We start from the raw sequence: 17,594 nt of genomic DNA on the forward strand, positions 1-17,594 counted from the left end.
TCCTACTAGTAGTCAAAAATAAGAAAAACAAACGTAAAAGGGTTGTCAACCAAGTCATGAATGAAACAAATGATGCTAATCCAAATCTAGCTCCTGTCGTTGTGCAAATCAGAAGAAAGAGTTTCAAATTAGTTGTTTTACCCTGTGACTTCATTTATGGCACTGAAAATGAATGATGGTTACAATGTAACTAAAAGTAAGCTTTTTGGACCTGTTAATTATTGAGAATATATATATATATATATATATATATATATATATATATGTATGGACAAGTAAAAAATTTGTTTTCTCAAGAGTACTGACTTTTTGAATCTCTTCCTTCCTCATTTGGTATGTTTCCTATACTATCCCCTTTTATTTAAAAAATAAATAGAAATTCTAATGCATGTATAGCATTAAGATTCCACATGCAAATTCCACCACATTACTTGCTCAATCAACCACCTTCTTTGACCAGATAATACTCATGGGAAATAAATGGACAATGACTTAGATTTGTCTACTTAATATTGTGTGTAGGAACACTGAGGTAGAACTTTGTATTCTTGAAATCATCCAAAAGGGGGTTGTATCCATCCTTGGTCCTCGTCTTCGAGGGCAATCCGAACTCTTCCATGAACGATGACGTATCGAGCTACACCATTCATGAAAATTATAATTGAGCAACAAGATACTGATATTCTAAAATAGTTGGTATGCAACTTTCATCTACTCAAAACCAACCGTGTTATCAACTTAGACTTCAACAGGGAGATGCATCAATATCATAAAACACTAATACATAATATGGTGTGATTTGTCCCTCCAAGGATGCTTTTCCTAGGATGGAAGAAACCAAGAAAATATGAAAATGAAATGCACATTTGTCCCTCCAAGGATGCTTTTCCTAGGATGGAAGAAACCAAGAAAATAAGAAAATGAAATGAAAGATGATGTAATGGAATTGGACTTACTATGATTGTTCGCCTCTTTTTCCCTTGCTTGGACGATTGATCTTTGTCCGGTTTCAGCCATCCAGAACAGTAATGATCCATGAGTTCCAAAAGCCGAAAGTCAGTAGGGAAAAAGATATCAGCATCACCCTGTCAAGTGGGGAAAAAAAAAAAAAAAGTGGTATCAGGAAGGTTTCCAAATAATTTGAAAAGGCAAGTTCTTGAAGGTAAACAATGGCCCGAGAATATCCACTTGTCTCACTTTAATCCTTGACATTTCTTTCTAGATGTCTACCTAACTTGACAATTTCAGAAATTTACAATTTCACCTCTCCATTAAGAGTCTATTATCAGACAAAATGTAGCACGGTGATGACAAGTGAGGATTTTAAGAGGATAAAATGATAAGAGACAAAAAAAAAAAAAACAAAAAAAAAAAAAAAGACAGCAGAAAAATAAAATATAATTCTAAAAGGAAAGGACCTCAGTAAAAAGACCACGGTTGGATTGGATGACATTTTAAAAAAAAAAAAAAAAAAAAAAAATCTGTCTGTTTCCATTTTCTTTTTTCCTAAGACCCTCGTGCTTAAATTCTGTTTAAAAATTGACAGTTTATTAACATAGTGCACGAACTGTGTAGTTCATCAACATCGGGTAAACTAGACCTCTAAAAGTAAATGCTGGGGACTAAAGTGAGACAAGTGAATATACTCATAGGGCATCAACGATAAATTCAACTATCACCATATGTATCTTTCTTTTTTTCCTATGACTTTTTCTCCTCTTGTATCTTTGCCACATTCCTGTCATTATAGCCAGATTTAGAGCATGTTTGCATCACAGGAATGGGAAAGGGAAGGGGGCAAGTATTTCTCTTTCCCACAAGTCGTGTGTTTACTTATAAAATCAAGAATAGTAATTTAGTGGGTGTCGCGTGATTAGGGAATGAAAAAAAAAAAATCCAATCCCAACTTCCTCCTTGGCAACTTTTTCTCGATAAACTGGTAAGAGTTCTATTCCTAAGTTTAGTAAACACTTGATTTTTTCCAATTCCGCTTCTTAATAGACAAATAAATGCTTAAGTTGAAATCAATGGTCCTCATTTATATTCCTTTTCTTTCCTTTCCAAACCCATTATTACCTTTACCATACAATCCACTCCGGTTCGCCCTAGTATGCAATACAAAAAAGGGAAATTTTCAGGAATACCATAAAAAAGACCACTTTTATTTCTGCCATCAATTTGATAATTATCATTTATACCATAAATATTTTGGTAGGATATATTCTACCACAATATTTTTTCTGGCAGAATATTTTTTATATTCTACTAGAATATTTTTTAATGGCATAAATAATAGAATGATGAATGGCTGTTCCTGTAATTTTTCTCTACAAAATAACTTACACACAAAACACCAGTATGAAAAATGATATGCAATAGCAACAGAGCATCCTACCTTTGCATCTAGGTAACTGCTATAATCCGAGCTCCTACCATCTTTCTGCAGAAAGAAAATATAATGATCAAGCTCATAGTTGTTCATCACCTTAAAAGTTAATACAGCCTAAAAATAAAAGCTAGTAGGAATAACAAAGAAATTTATTCACACATAAGGCTATTCAACCATTTTAAGTGGCAGATCATTTTAAATAGTATACCAAATTATATTTCATATATCTGATCCATTATATTTCTCAAATCATAATGCCACAGGCCCACGTGTTTTTTTCAGTTATGGTAATCTTAACCAAACACTAGTAGGATTTGGGCAATGCCATCTTTCCATCTCAAGAAATATGACAAGCTTCACTTGCTCTTGCTCATCATAAAATCCCTTTGAATTATCCAGCAACTGCATGCTTATAAATATACTGAATGATGGTTCCTGAGCGTTCCTTAGATGGATTGAAGCAAACCAAAATTTACGATTTATATCGTTGAATTGAAAAGATAGGATGAGAATTAAAACATTGAAAACTCTAAAGATTGTTTAACAAAAGTTCAGGGAAAAAGGGTAAATTACTAAAAGCTCACGTGTGTTTGCATCTTTTTTTTTTTTTTTTTTTTTTTTTTTTTTTTTTTTATTCCCTTGAAATAAACTTAAAATTGATATACATATATGCACATATGTAATAAACAAAATTCCATATTTCCCTTTGAAAACAACAAGACAAGGACATGTTGTTTATCCATGTTTCCCAACAACTCATAAATAAACCTTACAACAAAAAAATAAAGAAGAAAACAAATCAAAAATTAAAAATTAAAAAAAGAAAGGGAAAGTAGAACAAGAAAGTATGAGTTCTTGTTTTGTTTGAAATTTCAACAAGCACAACAACTCTCTCATATATTTCTTTCATTTTGGATTTTATTTTGTATTCTTTTTTATTATTTGGTGTGGGTTTATTTAGTGGCTATTTGAGAACTCAGACAAACAAATTGTCATTTTTTTTAAGAGTAAAAATGGCATTTTGTGAAGAAAAAAAATCTCAACTTGAGCCAGCCCAAGGTTTATTTTGATGCAATTTTCAAATTGCAAGGGGGTGAAAGTTATTTTAGTGGCCATTTGAGAACTCAGACAAACAAATTATCTTGTTTTGTTATTTTTTTCAAGGGTAAAAATGACATTTTGTGAAAAAGATCCCAACTTGAGCCTGCCCGAGGTTTATTTTGATGCAATTTACAAATTGCAAGGGCGTGAATTGCTATTTTCAGAAACACAGGGTTATTTCAGAAATAAAGTCAAACATAATGGAAATTTTGTAAGTCTCAAAAAAGAAAAGAGAAAAAAAAAAAAAAAAAAAAACCCTACAGTAATCAACTAAACTGATAAAAGCATTTAGACAAAGAATTATTCTAATGAAGTCATTATCAAGTAAGAAGGTATATACCTTGGTTGAAACTAGTGGAGCTCTCTCACCAGGTATTGTTACATCAGGTAGATAACTGAAGTCTGAAGCGATTAAAGACATCTTTGGTAACACACCATGTACAACATCAAGTAGTTTCTGCATATTCAAATACAACAATATTGCCAGCTTAAATTTATACTTAGAAAGAAAAAGATCTATTCAACATTTTTCTCACCAAGCAACCAGTTGGCAGCCAACATCTTTGAGGTTTCGGAAAGACTTTCGACCAAATGCTCTTTGCTTTTAAAATCACACCGCTTTGAGTCGCCTGACTTTTGTCCATGTCCAAAATCTTGAAACAACGCTTAATTAGCGAGTCTTCCAATGGCTTATACAGCTCACTGAGAGTTCCACTGTTGATTTAAGAAACTAGAATCAGTGAAACTAAACTCACATTGTCCCACATCTGATGGCCGGCTAAATATTACTGAAGAGCAAACTTATGTGTGACAACATAAGTGACCGAAATATCCACTTTCAATCACATTACAAAGCCCTAAAAGTTTGTGTCGTGACTCGTGTGTGACCCTGACACAAAACAGAAAAGACGAGTCGACACTTCATTCACCAAAATACAGCCAACTAATTAGATAGATATTTCAAGTTGCAACTGAAAAACGACGAGAATGAACTTCCACTATAGAACTCATAATCGTTGATAATCAATCACTTGAGCTGCTATTTTACTTTTACTAACAAAGAAGGCTTAGGTCTAAGTTTGCAAGATACCCACTCCAATCATATTAGCTCCAAGAAATTCAATATGGATTATTAACTAATGATACACACACATGGCCATTTTTATTAACAAAGTAAAAGTTGCAATATATGTGACCAAGAGACCGAGATACTGACTGGGGGATTCAATCGAGCAAAAATGTTCGACATTCATCCATACGTACGCAATTTCACAAAGATTTTCCATAGTAAGGAAGAAGGGTTATGAAAAGTACAACACAAAACTGGAATTGTGCACGTGTGAGAAATATGAGTCACGACTTATATGATATTAGAAATAGGTTCATATCAACAATCCTTTTTACTATGAATGCTGATGTGAGAAATATCAGTTCTAATGTGCAAATTGTTTCATCAAACAAATAACAGAGGAAGATCTGAGTTGAAAAAGGTATGTTAAGGATGTGCTTACCTCTCAACTTGTTTTTCGACCCATACTTCCATCCACGGGGAAACTTGATCTTTTGAATATATAAGATCATGAGGAAGATTATCGAGCACCTGCAAGCAACAAATCCATAAGTTATTGGCCGGCACCACACGGTACATGCAGACCAACCTTTTTTTTTTTTTTTTTTTAAAAAAACAGGGAAATATAGGGGTGTCGGAAAATAAGGGATTTATTTTTTCCGTTATTTATTTTGCGTCATCAGTAGAATTCAAATTACAAGATTTGAATTAGTAGATAGGATAAGTTGGTTAGCTGTTGCTTTAGCTGTTGTTTTTCAAATTCTAAAAGTCCAGTTAGATAGGATGTAGTTTAGGTTGCTGAGATTATAAATTGTAATTTAGCTACGTTCATAATATACAATTCGAGAAGAGTTTTTTGTCTCCAAAAAACGTTCAAGGGGCAATACTAAATGCCTCTATCTACATAAAAGAGAACATTGTGTTGCAGCCATTTGGTTGTGTGAGCAAATTAATAAATGCCAGAATATTATGATGTCATGTGCTTTGTACTATATATTGGCGTCATTTGTATCCCTAAAGAAAGAAAAACTTGTGCAGTACACCGATCTTTAGATTTTATAAGAAAACTTTTCATTTGATCATGATTTTTATTCAGAATGAAGAAGAAACAGGGAAAAGCAACGCTTGAGTATGCTGAGAAACATAGAAATGCATCAGAAAATGCACATTTCATGGTGCTTTATGAACTACAATTATAGATACATGGCAATATTAAAATACAAATTTACGAGAATTCAGGAGTTCAATGGAATCCTTAATGATGTGCTAGATCTGGCAATTTTTTATAATGGCAACATGTTCAACATTATTGTTATCGTACACATATTTAAAATTCAACATATGAAATCAAAGAAACTAGATTGACCAAGTTTAATGTTTCTTATATTTATTGAATGTTAACAGTCACATAGATGTATTATGTTGAAGTCAAGGGAAAAAAAGTACCTCAAGCATTATCACCCAACATGGTTCTTGCTGCACCTCCCCTATTAAATCCAAAATTTGGTAAGAAAACAAACCAGCTGCAGACTACAATCAAATCATATATGTTCTAGACTATAGTAACTTTGGGAATAGAAGGATGATAAAAGTCAAATTACAGATGAAACAAGAAAGTTGATTATAGTTAGTAACTTTGGGAATAGAAGGATGATAAAAGTCAAATTACAGATGAAACAAGAAAGTTGATTATAGTTGTTTCAAAGCATGGAAACTCATAACAGCTAGAGACACTCATAAGGAAGGGAACCACGGAGAGGGCATCTTACAGGAAATTAAATATTTATAAATTTTCTGGGATATGTGTGAACGCAAATACAAATGTATGTATGAATGCTTATGTGCAGACATAAGTCACAAAACATAACCAGCAAAATAATAATAATAATAATAATAATAATAAAATGAAGCTCGTAATAATGAATCTTACCCCATCCACTCCTGTCGGCAGCGTCACGGCGTTCCACTCGAAACCGTGACGAGTGACATTGAACTTCTCCAACAGTTTCTCTTTGTATCTTGGCAAGAGAGAGACTGATCTCTACTGAGCTACGGCAGTAAACATGACATAGCCAATTATTAAGATGTGAAAGCATCGAATGATGCAGATTAATAGCTGATCACATTTATGTTTAATGAGGATAACAAAACTAGTAAGCTGCTTCAAACACGCCTACTCGCAAAATCAAAATCTATAGCGATTTAAAATCTAAGAAACTTGTTCCCTTTTTGTATAGTATGATATGGAAAAACTACGTTAAGTCAAGAATTTTCAAACTAGTAAATTTCACCCAAAAACATACTCAAGGGCATCAAATCCACTTAGGACGAATAGAGAAATCATAGTTATACTTCATCAGTTTATCAGTATAGGATTCCTGTCACATATAAATAGACAGACGTGTGTGTGTGGGGAGAGAGAGAGAGAGAGAGAGAGAGCTGAAAGACAATTTGGTTAAAAATAAAAAGAGGTGAGTAAATGAATCGATAGCAAATTAATCACTTGATCACAAACGCAAGTTAAGAAGCATAGTTCACAAATTGGAAAAGCACTAAACTACACAATGTCATTTGATGGTTCCAAGAAGGTAGTTTTAGCATAAAGATAAGTTTAAAAACAGCATTATAAGACCATATGGCGCTACCAGCACAAAGCCGGAAATGAAAGTATCAACACAAATATGGTACACAGAGATACAGTTAAGAAACATACATGTAAGTCATATTGTTGTAAACTCTAGGGGGTGCATTCAACTTTATGTAATCCATTATTCCCTTGGCACATGTTCCTGATCCACCGCCAATTTCATATATCTGAGCTCACATTAAAAACTGCAGTTAATTTGAAGATTACGTGTATGTACAACGTAATTTCAATGCATGAACAGGATGTAAGAGTAACTTTCATGAAAAAACACTAAAAGAATTCCAAACTATGTCATGGTAAAAACGCTTAGTTAGTAAGAGGCAAAGAACTTTGTTATGTGAAACAATTACTATGAGTTTCATTTGTTTCCCAATGCACATGCTATAACTTTAAAAGGAGTTCAGGGACTTTAGTCTGGAAACCTAAGAAAAGAGGGATTAAAGAAACTACATACACGTTGTAGTTTTCAATCTTTAAAAAAACTGTTAGTTTTCAAGCAAAATCGTTATTCCAACTCATCTATATAGTGTAGGCATTAGGACTTCCTTACGAATATTACTTCCACCCTTTTTTTTTAATTTTTCTTTTGGGGCTTCTTTATTTCTCAATTCTGCTTAAAGGGAGGAACTGGGGTTCCAAAGTTAAGTGTTCCAAATTATCCGAGACATTCATTTATTTGGGTTCTTTATGGACCATGCTAATGATAGAAAACAAGGAAATAGAGCTTGGGTGCAACTTCTGGAAAGGTACTTGGAGACCAAGAATAATAAATGTCATCACAACACAGGAGAAAGAGAGCTTACTTTGAGTGGAACTGAAAGATTAGCAGTCCGCAGTATCGCTTCAGCAATTCCATGGGCATACCAAGGCTACAAAAAATACAAAAGTCACATCACAAAAACCTGAAGAAAGTAGAAATGCTAAAAGAAACGTTTGGAAAAAAAAAAATTCTACATTACAACTGCTTGAGAACTGTGAAGATATTCTTGTGGGATAAAACTATCTATTTTTTATTAAAATGCTTAGACTGAAACTGATTACTTTCTTCATTGCCAGCTAAAGAAAGAAACTCAATAGTCAATCCAAATCCTAATTCAATAATATAGATTAGAATCTTACACTGGAAGAAGAGGAACAAGATCGGGAGAAGAAAGAATATTTACCTTAAAGAGTTCAACTGGAGTAAACCATCCAATATCACTGTCCTTGTAAATTTTATCCAGGTGTTTCAAGTAAGCTTTCCTTCCTAAAATGCCACATCTATAAATTGTCAGCCAGGGAAATGCATATAATAGTTAGTACATACATAACACAAACTACGAAGAGACTAGTAAATAATTACAGGTACCCTCAAACACTAATGCAAGAAGATATTTCTTTTTTTTTTTCCCCATTTCTTCAACAAAATCCAAGTTCTAAAAATAGATATATGGTAGTAAAGGTAGTCTGGAAACAAGATTTTAGCAAAGAGTAATGTTTTCAGCTCAAATATTTAGCAAGCGTGTTTACTCTTTCAATAGCATCTTAAACACAACCACGAGTGGAAAGATAGAAGAAAAGAACTTATCTTATATATAAAAGTTTATACTAAGCCCATTGTTACAAAGACAAATATAGCAAAAAAGAAGCACACACGATTTATTTGTGCTTCTTCTTCGGTTTATTAGTGTGATAGTGGTCTTAGTGTAAATTTTTATCTATAAAACAAGTATTTTCCTTCTATCTTATCCACAAATGGTCGTGTTTAACATAGCATGAAACTAATAATGGTAAATTTAAGTTTTATCCAAAAAGAAAGAGACACCGGACCACCTAAGTATCCAAGGTTGATAAGAGAATCATTTTTACACCACTTGGCACTCACGTCAATGCATTCAGTTGAAGCATCGGGCCTACATTTCCTCCCATAACCTAGATCAAAGTAATTTTGTTCCTTTCTCACGGCAGCAGAAATTTCAACTAAGTCAAATGACATCTCACTAGCTTCTCTACCACAGATGTATGTAATCTTCAACATAGATAAAGTTAAATATCTCACACAAATGTTGATAACCCCCCATCAGGCACTGAGCAATTAGTCAGCTAAACAATCCAAAACCATGTAATAAACTTAGCTAATTTCAATTCTACAAATAGATCTTTTCAGTTCTTATGAAAGGCAAGTACAAAAATTTAAAATAACATCTCTCTCTAGGAAGAATTATCAGTCCTTTTTGTCCACAATATCTCAAAACAAGAGCTACAAATAACTAAACTATTGTGCTAATTTCAATATGGCCCCATGAAGTATGCTTCCTGTCCCATTTTGGCTCTCAAATTTCAAAACATTACACATTGCATCCTAATCTATCAAAAAGTCACGCGTTCAGCCATTTTGCTACAAATTCGTTAAAAACTCAACGAAATTGATCATTTGACTCTCACATAATTGATGAAGGGAATTTTAGATAAAGTGCACCTATCAGATAAATTTAAATAAATTTAAAACACACATGCCTTGTTAGCTTACCAGCTCATGTGTAGAGAGACCACATTGTTTCTTTTTCTACTTTTAAACTTAAAATTAATTCACGCGTGATTTATCTAAAACAACCTTCATTAATCAGGCATGCAAGGGTTCCCTGGTTGATCCTTTCGAGTTTTTGACGATTTGGTTGTGGAAGGGACAAACGTGAGACTTTTTGATAGATAATTGTGGTTTGAATGTTTTAAAGTTTTGAGGGCTAAAATGAGACAAGGTGCATAATTCAGAGACCAAAATTAAAATTCAGCCTAAACAATTACAGTTAACAAGTTTTTGCTACAGAATTTCCTTAAATAAAAATTCAAATTCAACTTTTCTGCTTAGTATTTTTCTTCGCATAACTTCACTTTTCAACTCAAGTTCTTTTAACTCAAACCTGAGAAAAAAAGGACCCGACTCGTATGCTCGAAAATCACAAGATCACACTAAAATCCCACAAAACCAACATCAGAATTCAAATAACAAGAAGAAACATAAATACCACCAAGCTGATTGAACTTGATGCTTCTATCAAGCACTCCAACGGAGCGAGACCTTTGGGAGAAGTATCCATGATTGGGGTCATACAGAGCAGAATGGATGAAATCACGAACCTGCCCAACAAATCAACTAAGAAGAACATCCGAGAAAAAGCAAAACCCACCATCTAAAAATTCCAGAAAAACAAATGGGTACCCATAAAAGCAAGAAATGAAAAAATATATATTTTTTTAGGGCTTACGAGGATTGGTTGGTCGCCAACAATGTCAGTAGAGAAAAAGGCTTGAAATGGAGAAACCCATTGGTCAAGAGGCTTCACTGAAAAGAGAGAATGAAATTGAGTGTTTCTGTGTATGAGTATGAGAATGAGAATGAGAGAGAGAGAGAGATGTTTTACCTTTAGAAGGATGGAAGAGAAAAGCAAGCTTCTTGGGAGAGAAAGTACGAGACCACATTGTAGAGGTGAGAGAGGGTTTATGTGGGAGACTCCTTAAACCCTCCAAACTTTAATGGAATCAGACGTTAAAACTCCAAAACATTTTTGTTTGATGAATTGAAATGTTTTTTCTTTTTTTCCCCCCCTCTAATAGTGAAAATGGATGGAAACACGCACGGTTTACTTGGAAATTGGGCCGACAATTTCAGAATGACGCGATAAAATGATACGAAAATGATACGAGATAAATAAATTTAGACTGTATGATTATTAATTAAATTGTTAACGGGCTGTCATAAATAATACGAAAATAAATTGACTAGATTCGTGCCGATCTATTTAACATACTTAACCCGTTTAGTTATACGGACCGTTAACGAGTTAACACGATACGACACGGCCCGTCCGTTTATAACTTATATACAAAAATAAAAAATTTATAAAAAATTATAAAATTGTCTTAAACTTAAATAGCCAACCCTAATTGCTAATTCTCAATTTCTCACTTACTTTTCGCCTTTGTCTTTTACCGGTTCTAGTTCTCAGTTTCTCACTCACTTTTCTCCGTTCTCCTTTGCCTCTCCTCTTAGATTAATCTCTTCTCTCGTTTCCCACTGTGCTAACTTTGTTCCGGTAAGCTCTTATCCGAATGGTCTGTTTGAATTTCTATTAGAATTTCTTTTGATTTATCTGCTTGCAAGAAGGAAGGGAAGGTGGAAGAGAATGAGTCTGATGAGGATATTGGTTTTAGTCTCTTCGACTAAAAAGTTAAAGATATTTGCTTTCTTTCTTTCTTCTCCTGAGGCGTCTATCTCATTTACAGTTGGAATGTGTAGATGGGTGCTTTGTCATGAGTTTTTGGTATGTAGTTGAACTTTGTTATAGATGCTTAGATGAGAGTAGTGGTGCAAGTTCGGGCGGCGGGCATGCCTGGTGCCTGAAAATTTTCGGGCACAGCGAGTAAGTGCCATTCGTCACCCGTCCAGGGTATTTTGTCAGGCACGGGTTCGGACAGCCCGAAAAAATTCATTCCCTAGTTGCCCGCCACCGTGAGAAGTCGTCCCCCGCCGTCCACCGGATTTTTTTTTTTATTTTCCAGCGTAACCCGAATTTGCCCGAATTTTACCCAAAATTTTTTTTACCATTAGCCCGAATTTTGCCCGTTGCTTGAAAATGCCCGAATTTTTTTGACTGTTAGCCCGAAATCCGTCCGAATTTTGAACCCAACGGATCTTTTTGTCCGAACCCGACCGTCGCCCGAATTTTGCCCAAAAATTTGAACCCCAACGGCTATATTTTTTACCGTTGCCCGACATGCCCGACCCGACCGAGTGCCCAAAAATGTTACTAGCCGTTTGACCCAAATTTTTGGGGGAAAATTATTATTTTTTTCAAGATTTCTCTTAATCTATCTTAATCTCTCTCAAATCTCTCTTAATCTCCGCCGCTAAAAGCAAGGAGGCGGAGCTGATCTCTGCCAAACATAATTATCGTTTGACCGCCAAACTGGCGGTCTAAGCACGTGAAAATACAATCCGCAAGTTGATCGTATGGAAATGGCACGATTAATAGGCACATTAGATCAACCACTAAGTTTTACTGAACAAAGAAATTGGCAGCGTTATATTAAAATTGTACATAATCCTAATGCACAATTTTTTTTCTAGAACTACTCTTAGGAAAGATGCATTAAAATTATATAAACAAGAAAAGGAAGCATTAATCAACCTTTTACACTGTACTAGTGGTTGTGTTGCGTTAACGGCGGATATTTAGTCCGCCGTTGCCAACAATGATTATTTAGCTGTAACAGGACATTATTATAAAAGTTTTGATTTGGATAAAAGAATCTTAGGTTTCAAATGTGTTATAGGATCACATACTGCCAATTTAATATATAACACAATTTTATCTGTTATTGATGAATATAGTTTAAGAGATAGAATAATGGCCATAACATTAGATAATACAACTGCAAATACTAAAGCAATATAACTTTTTAAAAATGATTTAAATTTATTCGGTAATAATGATATATTTCACCAACGTTCTGCATGTCATATAATTAATTTAATAGTAAAATCCGGTTTAAAATCAATGTCAGGTCATATTAAAAGAATTAGAGATAACATTGCTTGGATTCAAGGTAGTAATAAAAAAATACAAGATTGGTTTAGATTTTTACAAGCATGTAATCAAAAATTCTAGAGCATTAGCCTTATATATGCCCATAAGATGGAACTCCACTTATATAATGCTTAAACAATGCATCCCCTATAAAGATGCTATAACAAATTATGTTAGTGCAAAATTAGGACTAGGATTTATAGATGAAACTGATTGGCAAGTTGCCGAACTCTTGTATAACTTTTTAGGTAGATTTCACGAAGTTACCTTAAAGCTTAGTGGAACTTATTACCCAACGTCACCATTAGCGTTAGGAGAACTTTTAAGAATGTCTATTTTATTTAGTGAATTTATGACACGTGAGGTTTTAAGAGTTTTTATCGCCTCTATAGAAAAGAAGTTTAAGAAATATTAGTCTAAATTACCCATGTTGTATGGTTTCAATGTTATTTTTGACCCTAGATTAAAATTAGAAGGTTTAGAAAGTGGATTAGATAACTTATGTGAATCTTTAGCTATCGACACTACTGACCAATTTCCTATTATAAAGGAAAAAATATTTTCTCTCTATATCTCTTACGAAAGTAGGTTTAGAAACACACCTTATGTTGAACAACCGCAACAACGAGACAACAATCCGCATTCATTCTTGAATGTTTTCGGGCTATCTAAGAAGAAGAAGAAGACGACGACTCAAGGTCAAGAAGAATCTGGGAGTGAATCTTCGTCAAGAGGTGGCGGCAACAGCGGCAGATTCAACGAGTTAATGACGTACCTGAGTGAGGGCTTAGTTGTAGACAGTAGTGAAATGTTTGATTTGGTTCAGTGGTGGAGGGTACGAGCATTAACTTGGCCGATCTTAACACGATTGGCAATGAATATTTTTTCATTCCCGGTCTCCACTGTTGCAGCCGAACAAGCATTCAGTACAACCGGCCGAATACTTGAAGAACGGAGAGTTCGGAACCCAAAGGCAATCATTGAGTGAACTGTATCCTCTTTGTGTTAGTTGACCTAAGCCGCACCATTACTGCTGGGGTAGGGCTCGGCCTCCAAACCGGCATGCAGTATAGAATCTCTCTTTCTTTCCTCTAGGACCCTCCTTATGAGTGAAGGGATCCCTGCTAGAGGTACTCGCGTAACTTCTTTTTTAGGATTATCAGTTGCCTTTGTTCGGTTATAGAAGACAATGAAATATCTGGTATTTAGGGAATAAAGTAGGATAAGAAGGAATGTATAGGATAGAACATAATTGAATTATTGAATGGTAACGATACAATCTTCTGGATCTATGGTTGCTGATATGATTACTGCATTAACGCATACGATTGTCAAGCATTGCAAAATGGAACCTCTAAATGTAGATGTTTGGAAGATGAGAATGCAGTTGCTTCTCAAAGAACAGGATCTATTTTTTGTTTCATTCTTGAGAAAAGAGAAGCCCCCACTTAAAATCTTTACTAAACTATGACCGGCCATCATATTAGCAAATAAACGTATTCCTAAGCTTAATGCGCGAAAACAATAAGAAATTATCTCAAGGAGTACTAAAAAAGGTGCTAACAGCAGTGGGACTCCTGCGGGTAATAAGAAGCTTAAAAAATGAAGCCCATTTCTTTGCCTCTTAGTTTCATAAGGATAGAAGCTTTCCTGGCCCCGGGCTCTCTTAGGCATTTTAGCTATATGCTATTATTCCTATTCTAGTAGCTAGGTATCTTAATGGAGTATCATATCATTTCTAAAGAAAGAGAGTATGCTAAAATGTATGTTCTTCTAGGGATAGAGAACTCTGTAAAAGCCTTTCACCTGATAGGTCTTGTCTTGCTTTAATCAGTAGGGGCCTCGTGCCATGCTTTGTCCCCTTTCTAGGCATTCTCCTTGAAGAAGGAAGACGGGCTTGAACTTGAAAGATTGCTTTTATGTGGTTGACAGGCTATAGCTTTGTTGGAATTGATTCTGATTGAGGTAGTGTATGAGGATGCATCTAAATCCGCGTATGAAACCACAATCTCTGCCGTTAGCTTTGCACTCGGAGGATCTGAAAATCTCCCCTACCCGAGTCAAAGAGGCCAGCCCTCAATTCCAATCAGAGAGGCAGTTAAAGGCCAAGTCCGGACCACTGAAGGAATGTAACTACGCAAACTACGTAAGCCAGAGGAAAGACAACTAGCCAGGCGGAGCAAAACAAGCAAACGAATCAGCTTCCGCTGTCACTGGGTTGAAAGAAAGTAGTAAACCAGTCAGCTAGCTGAAGTTAGAAAGTTCAGAAGTAGCTATTGTTCGAGCTCCATTTCTTTTTCAAACAAGGATTTCCCTTTAGTCACGCATGGCAACCTCGGCAAAGTCTTGCTGGTCCAACTACTTTTTCTGGGTACGGCCACATTGGTTGGCGGCATAGTCTTCCGTAAGCTAGATGGATTCCATGGTTGTTGCTCTGACTTTGTTTCACTCCCATGTCTAGTTGGAAATCTGGTCTGTCTAAGACGCTTTGCAACATGATATTGTTGAAGCTTTGGTGTGCATCAAGGATTGGGATCATTCCGACCAACGCTTACACGATACAATCTCACCGGCAAGCCAAGAATGGATCGACGAGTTTAATAGATTAACTTTTAATTTTCAAGACGATCATTCTGCTTCAAATTAAATTTTATTATTGTAATTTGTAAATATTTATTTACTTTGTAATTTTATAATTTGTATAGTGTTATTGTAATCTTGTATAAACTTTGTAAGTTTGTCAAATTTGTAATTCGTCCCACAATGATTGCACTCTTTTTTCCTTATCAAGTTTTTATCCTAATTGGGTTTTTCTTGGTAAGGTTTTTAATGAGGTAATCATGAATTACAAATTTAAAAATCAATGAAGAAATAATTTTTTTTATATAGTTCGTGTGTTCATTTCAAATTTCAAATTGTAATATATATATATATATAATATATATGTATACACATTATAATTATACAAATACAATATAAAAATATAATATAAAAAAAGTTTGAAAATTCAGGCATCCGATCGGGCATTGGGCAGCCCAACCGGGCACGGGCAGCCACCTCCTGCCCGAAGCTCGTCCAAGGTGAAATTCGGGTCGGGTCGGGCATCCCAAATTTTCGGCCAGTTTAGGTTCGGTAATCAGGTAAAAATTCTGACTTTTTGGTGGTCGCAGGCGGCCCGTCCAAAATTTCAGCACTGGATGAGAGTAATATGAGATAATTTTAATTACTATTGAATTTCATCTTTCTGGAGTTGTGGTTGCAGTGAATCCTGTAGCTTTTCAATTAATACGACTTAAATTTGAGTTTTTAGAGTTTTTGTGTCTATATCATAACCCAAATAGAATTCTAATTGATTCTTTGTTTTTTTCCCCACTTTTAGATGGATGATTTGCAAGATGTTGTTGAAGTAAATATAAAGTCAGGCAGTGCTACTGCATCCGCCACTGCTACTAGTGATGCACCGATTACATTGAATTTGGAGGAGGATGTTGAGCCTGAAGCTAATTCTAAGAATCCGACAAACATATCCAAACGCAAAAGGAAACATATTTTATGTTTTATGCACTTAAACATTTAAATGTTTTGTCATGTTTTCAAATGTATTTAGATGTACTTGGTTATGTTTTCAAACTTTTTTGGATGTTTGGTAATTGGTCATGTTTTGATAATCTAGTAGTATCATATATATGTGTGTGTGTGTGTGTGTGTGTGTTTGATATTTGGATATTTTTATGTTTTTCTTATCATATGCTCGCCAGATTTTAACTATAAGTGGTATTAAGTAGTCAATTAATATTAGTTTTGAGTGCAATATAAAATTCCACTATTTTTGTTAGTTAGGTCATAAACTTTTTTTTTTTGTGTTGACCCGTCACATTCTGAACTTAGTTCCATCTAAGTCTATTCCTAAAACACCCCTAGAGTTGTGGAATGGTTGTAAACCCACTATGAGACACATTCACATATAGGGGTGTCCGGCACATGTGCTAAAGGCTAAGATTAGGAAGTTGGAGCCCCGTTCGAAAGTTTGTTTATTTGTGGGATATCTACAGGAGACAAGAGGAGGACTATTCTATAGCCCTCAAGATCAAAAGGTGTTTGTGTCAACAAATATCACATTTCTAGAGCATGACTATATGATAGATTTCAAGCCCAAAAGCAGAGTCATTCTAAAAGAATTACTTTCCGGTCAGATCGGACCACAACCGGCAAGAGTTGTCGAAGTCAATAGAGAACAGGCCACTGTTCCTAGTCAAACAACCATGGTACCCCATCGTAGTGGGAAGGTAATCAAATTACCTTACCAATATGCCGAGGAAGCACAAATCGTCACTGCTGATGACGGTAAGGAAGATCCATCGACCTACAAGGCTGCGATGGTGGATGCTGACAAGGAAAAATGGCAAGACGCTATGAAACTCGAGATCGAGTCCATGTACTCCAACTTAGTCTGGCAACTTGTTGATCTACCAAAACATGTAAAACTCATTGGATTCAACTGGATCTTCAAGAGAAAAAGATGAGCGGATGGTAAAGTGGAGACTTACAAAGCAAGGCTTATGGCTAAGGGCTATACCCAGAAAGAGGGAGTTGACTATGAGAAAACTTTCTTTCCAGTAGCCATGCTTAGATCCATTCGGATACTCCTGTCCATAGCAGCATATTTTGATTACAAGATATGGTAGATGGATGTCAAGACAGCTTTTTTGAATGGCTATCTTAAGGAAACCATCTATATGGACCAACTGATTAGTGCATAAAAATACACTCTAAATACTGCTTTTGATTTATATAATATTAAAATATTTAAGCTTTAATTAA

The 17,594-nt window shown here is 34.9% G+C and overlaps 1 protein-coding gene across 2 annotated transcripts; it reads right to left on the minus strand.

The window, feature by feature from the left end:
- Positions 1–369: 369 nt before the first annotated feature.
- Positions 370–10,748, minus strand: LOC21404446. 2 transcript variants are annotated; one of them, XM_024173108.1, is made up of 14 exons: positions 10,608–10,748; positions 10,452–10,528; positions 10,215–10,323; positions 8,370–8,452; positions 8,010–8,075; positions 7,273–7,373; positions 6,490–6,608; positions 6,006–6,046; positions 5,002–5,090; positions 4,027–4,204; positions 3,831–3,947; positions 2,396–2,440; positions 957–1,085; positions 370–637 (listed from the first exon to the last, which is right to left on the minus strand). In XM_024173108.1, the coding sequence occupies exons 1-14, from the start codon at positions 10,663–10,665 to the stop codon at positions 503–505; spliced, it is 1,347 nt and encodes a 448-aa protein (XP_024028876.1). In that variant the 5' UTR covers positions 10,666–10,748; the 3' UTR covers positions 370–502. The 2 variants fall into 2 exon arrangements, with proteins under 2 accessions (XP_024028876.1, XP_010107774.1); XM_010109472.2 differs by having other exon boundaries at positions 10,212–10,323.
- Between the last annotated feature and the right edge of the window lie 6,846 nt (positions 10,749–17,594).

This window comes from Morus notabilis, unplaced genomic scaffold (genome assembly GCF_000414095.1).
Source record: "Morus notabilis unplaced genomic scaffold, ASM41409v2 Scaffold783, whole genome shotgun sequence".
NCBI lineage: Eukaryota > Viridiplantae > Streptophyta > Magnoliopsida > Rosales > Moraceae > Morus > Morus notabilis.

Bases quoted from the DNA above. Each gene is read 5' to 3' on its own strand.
- LOC21404446 (XM_010109472.2), bottom strand. From the start codon at position 10,665: ATGTGGTCTCGTACTTTCTCTCCCAAGAAGCTTGCTTTTCTCTTCCAT. The intron at 10,529-10,607 runs GTAAAACATCTC...CTCTCTTTTCAG, and splicing joins TCTCTTCCATCCTTCTAAAG to TGAAGCCTCTTGACCAATGG. The intron at 8,453-10,211 runs GTATTTATGTTT...GTGGCATTTTAG, and splicing joins CAAGTTCAATCAGCTTGGTG to GAAGGAAAGCTTACTTGAAA.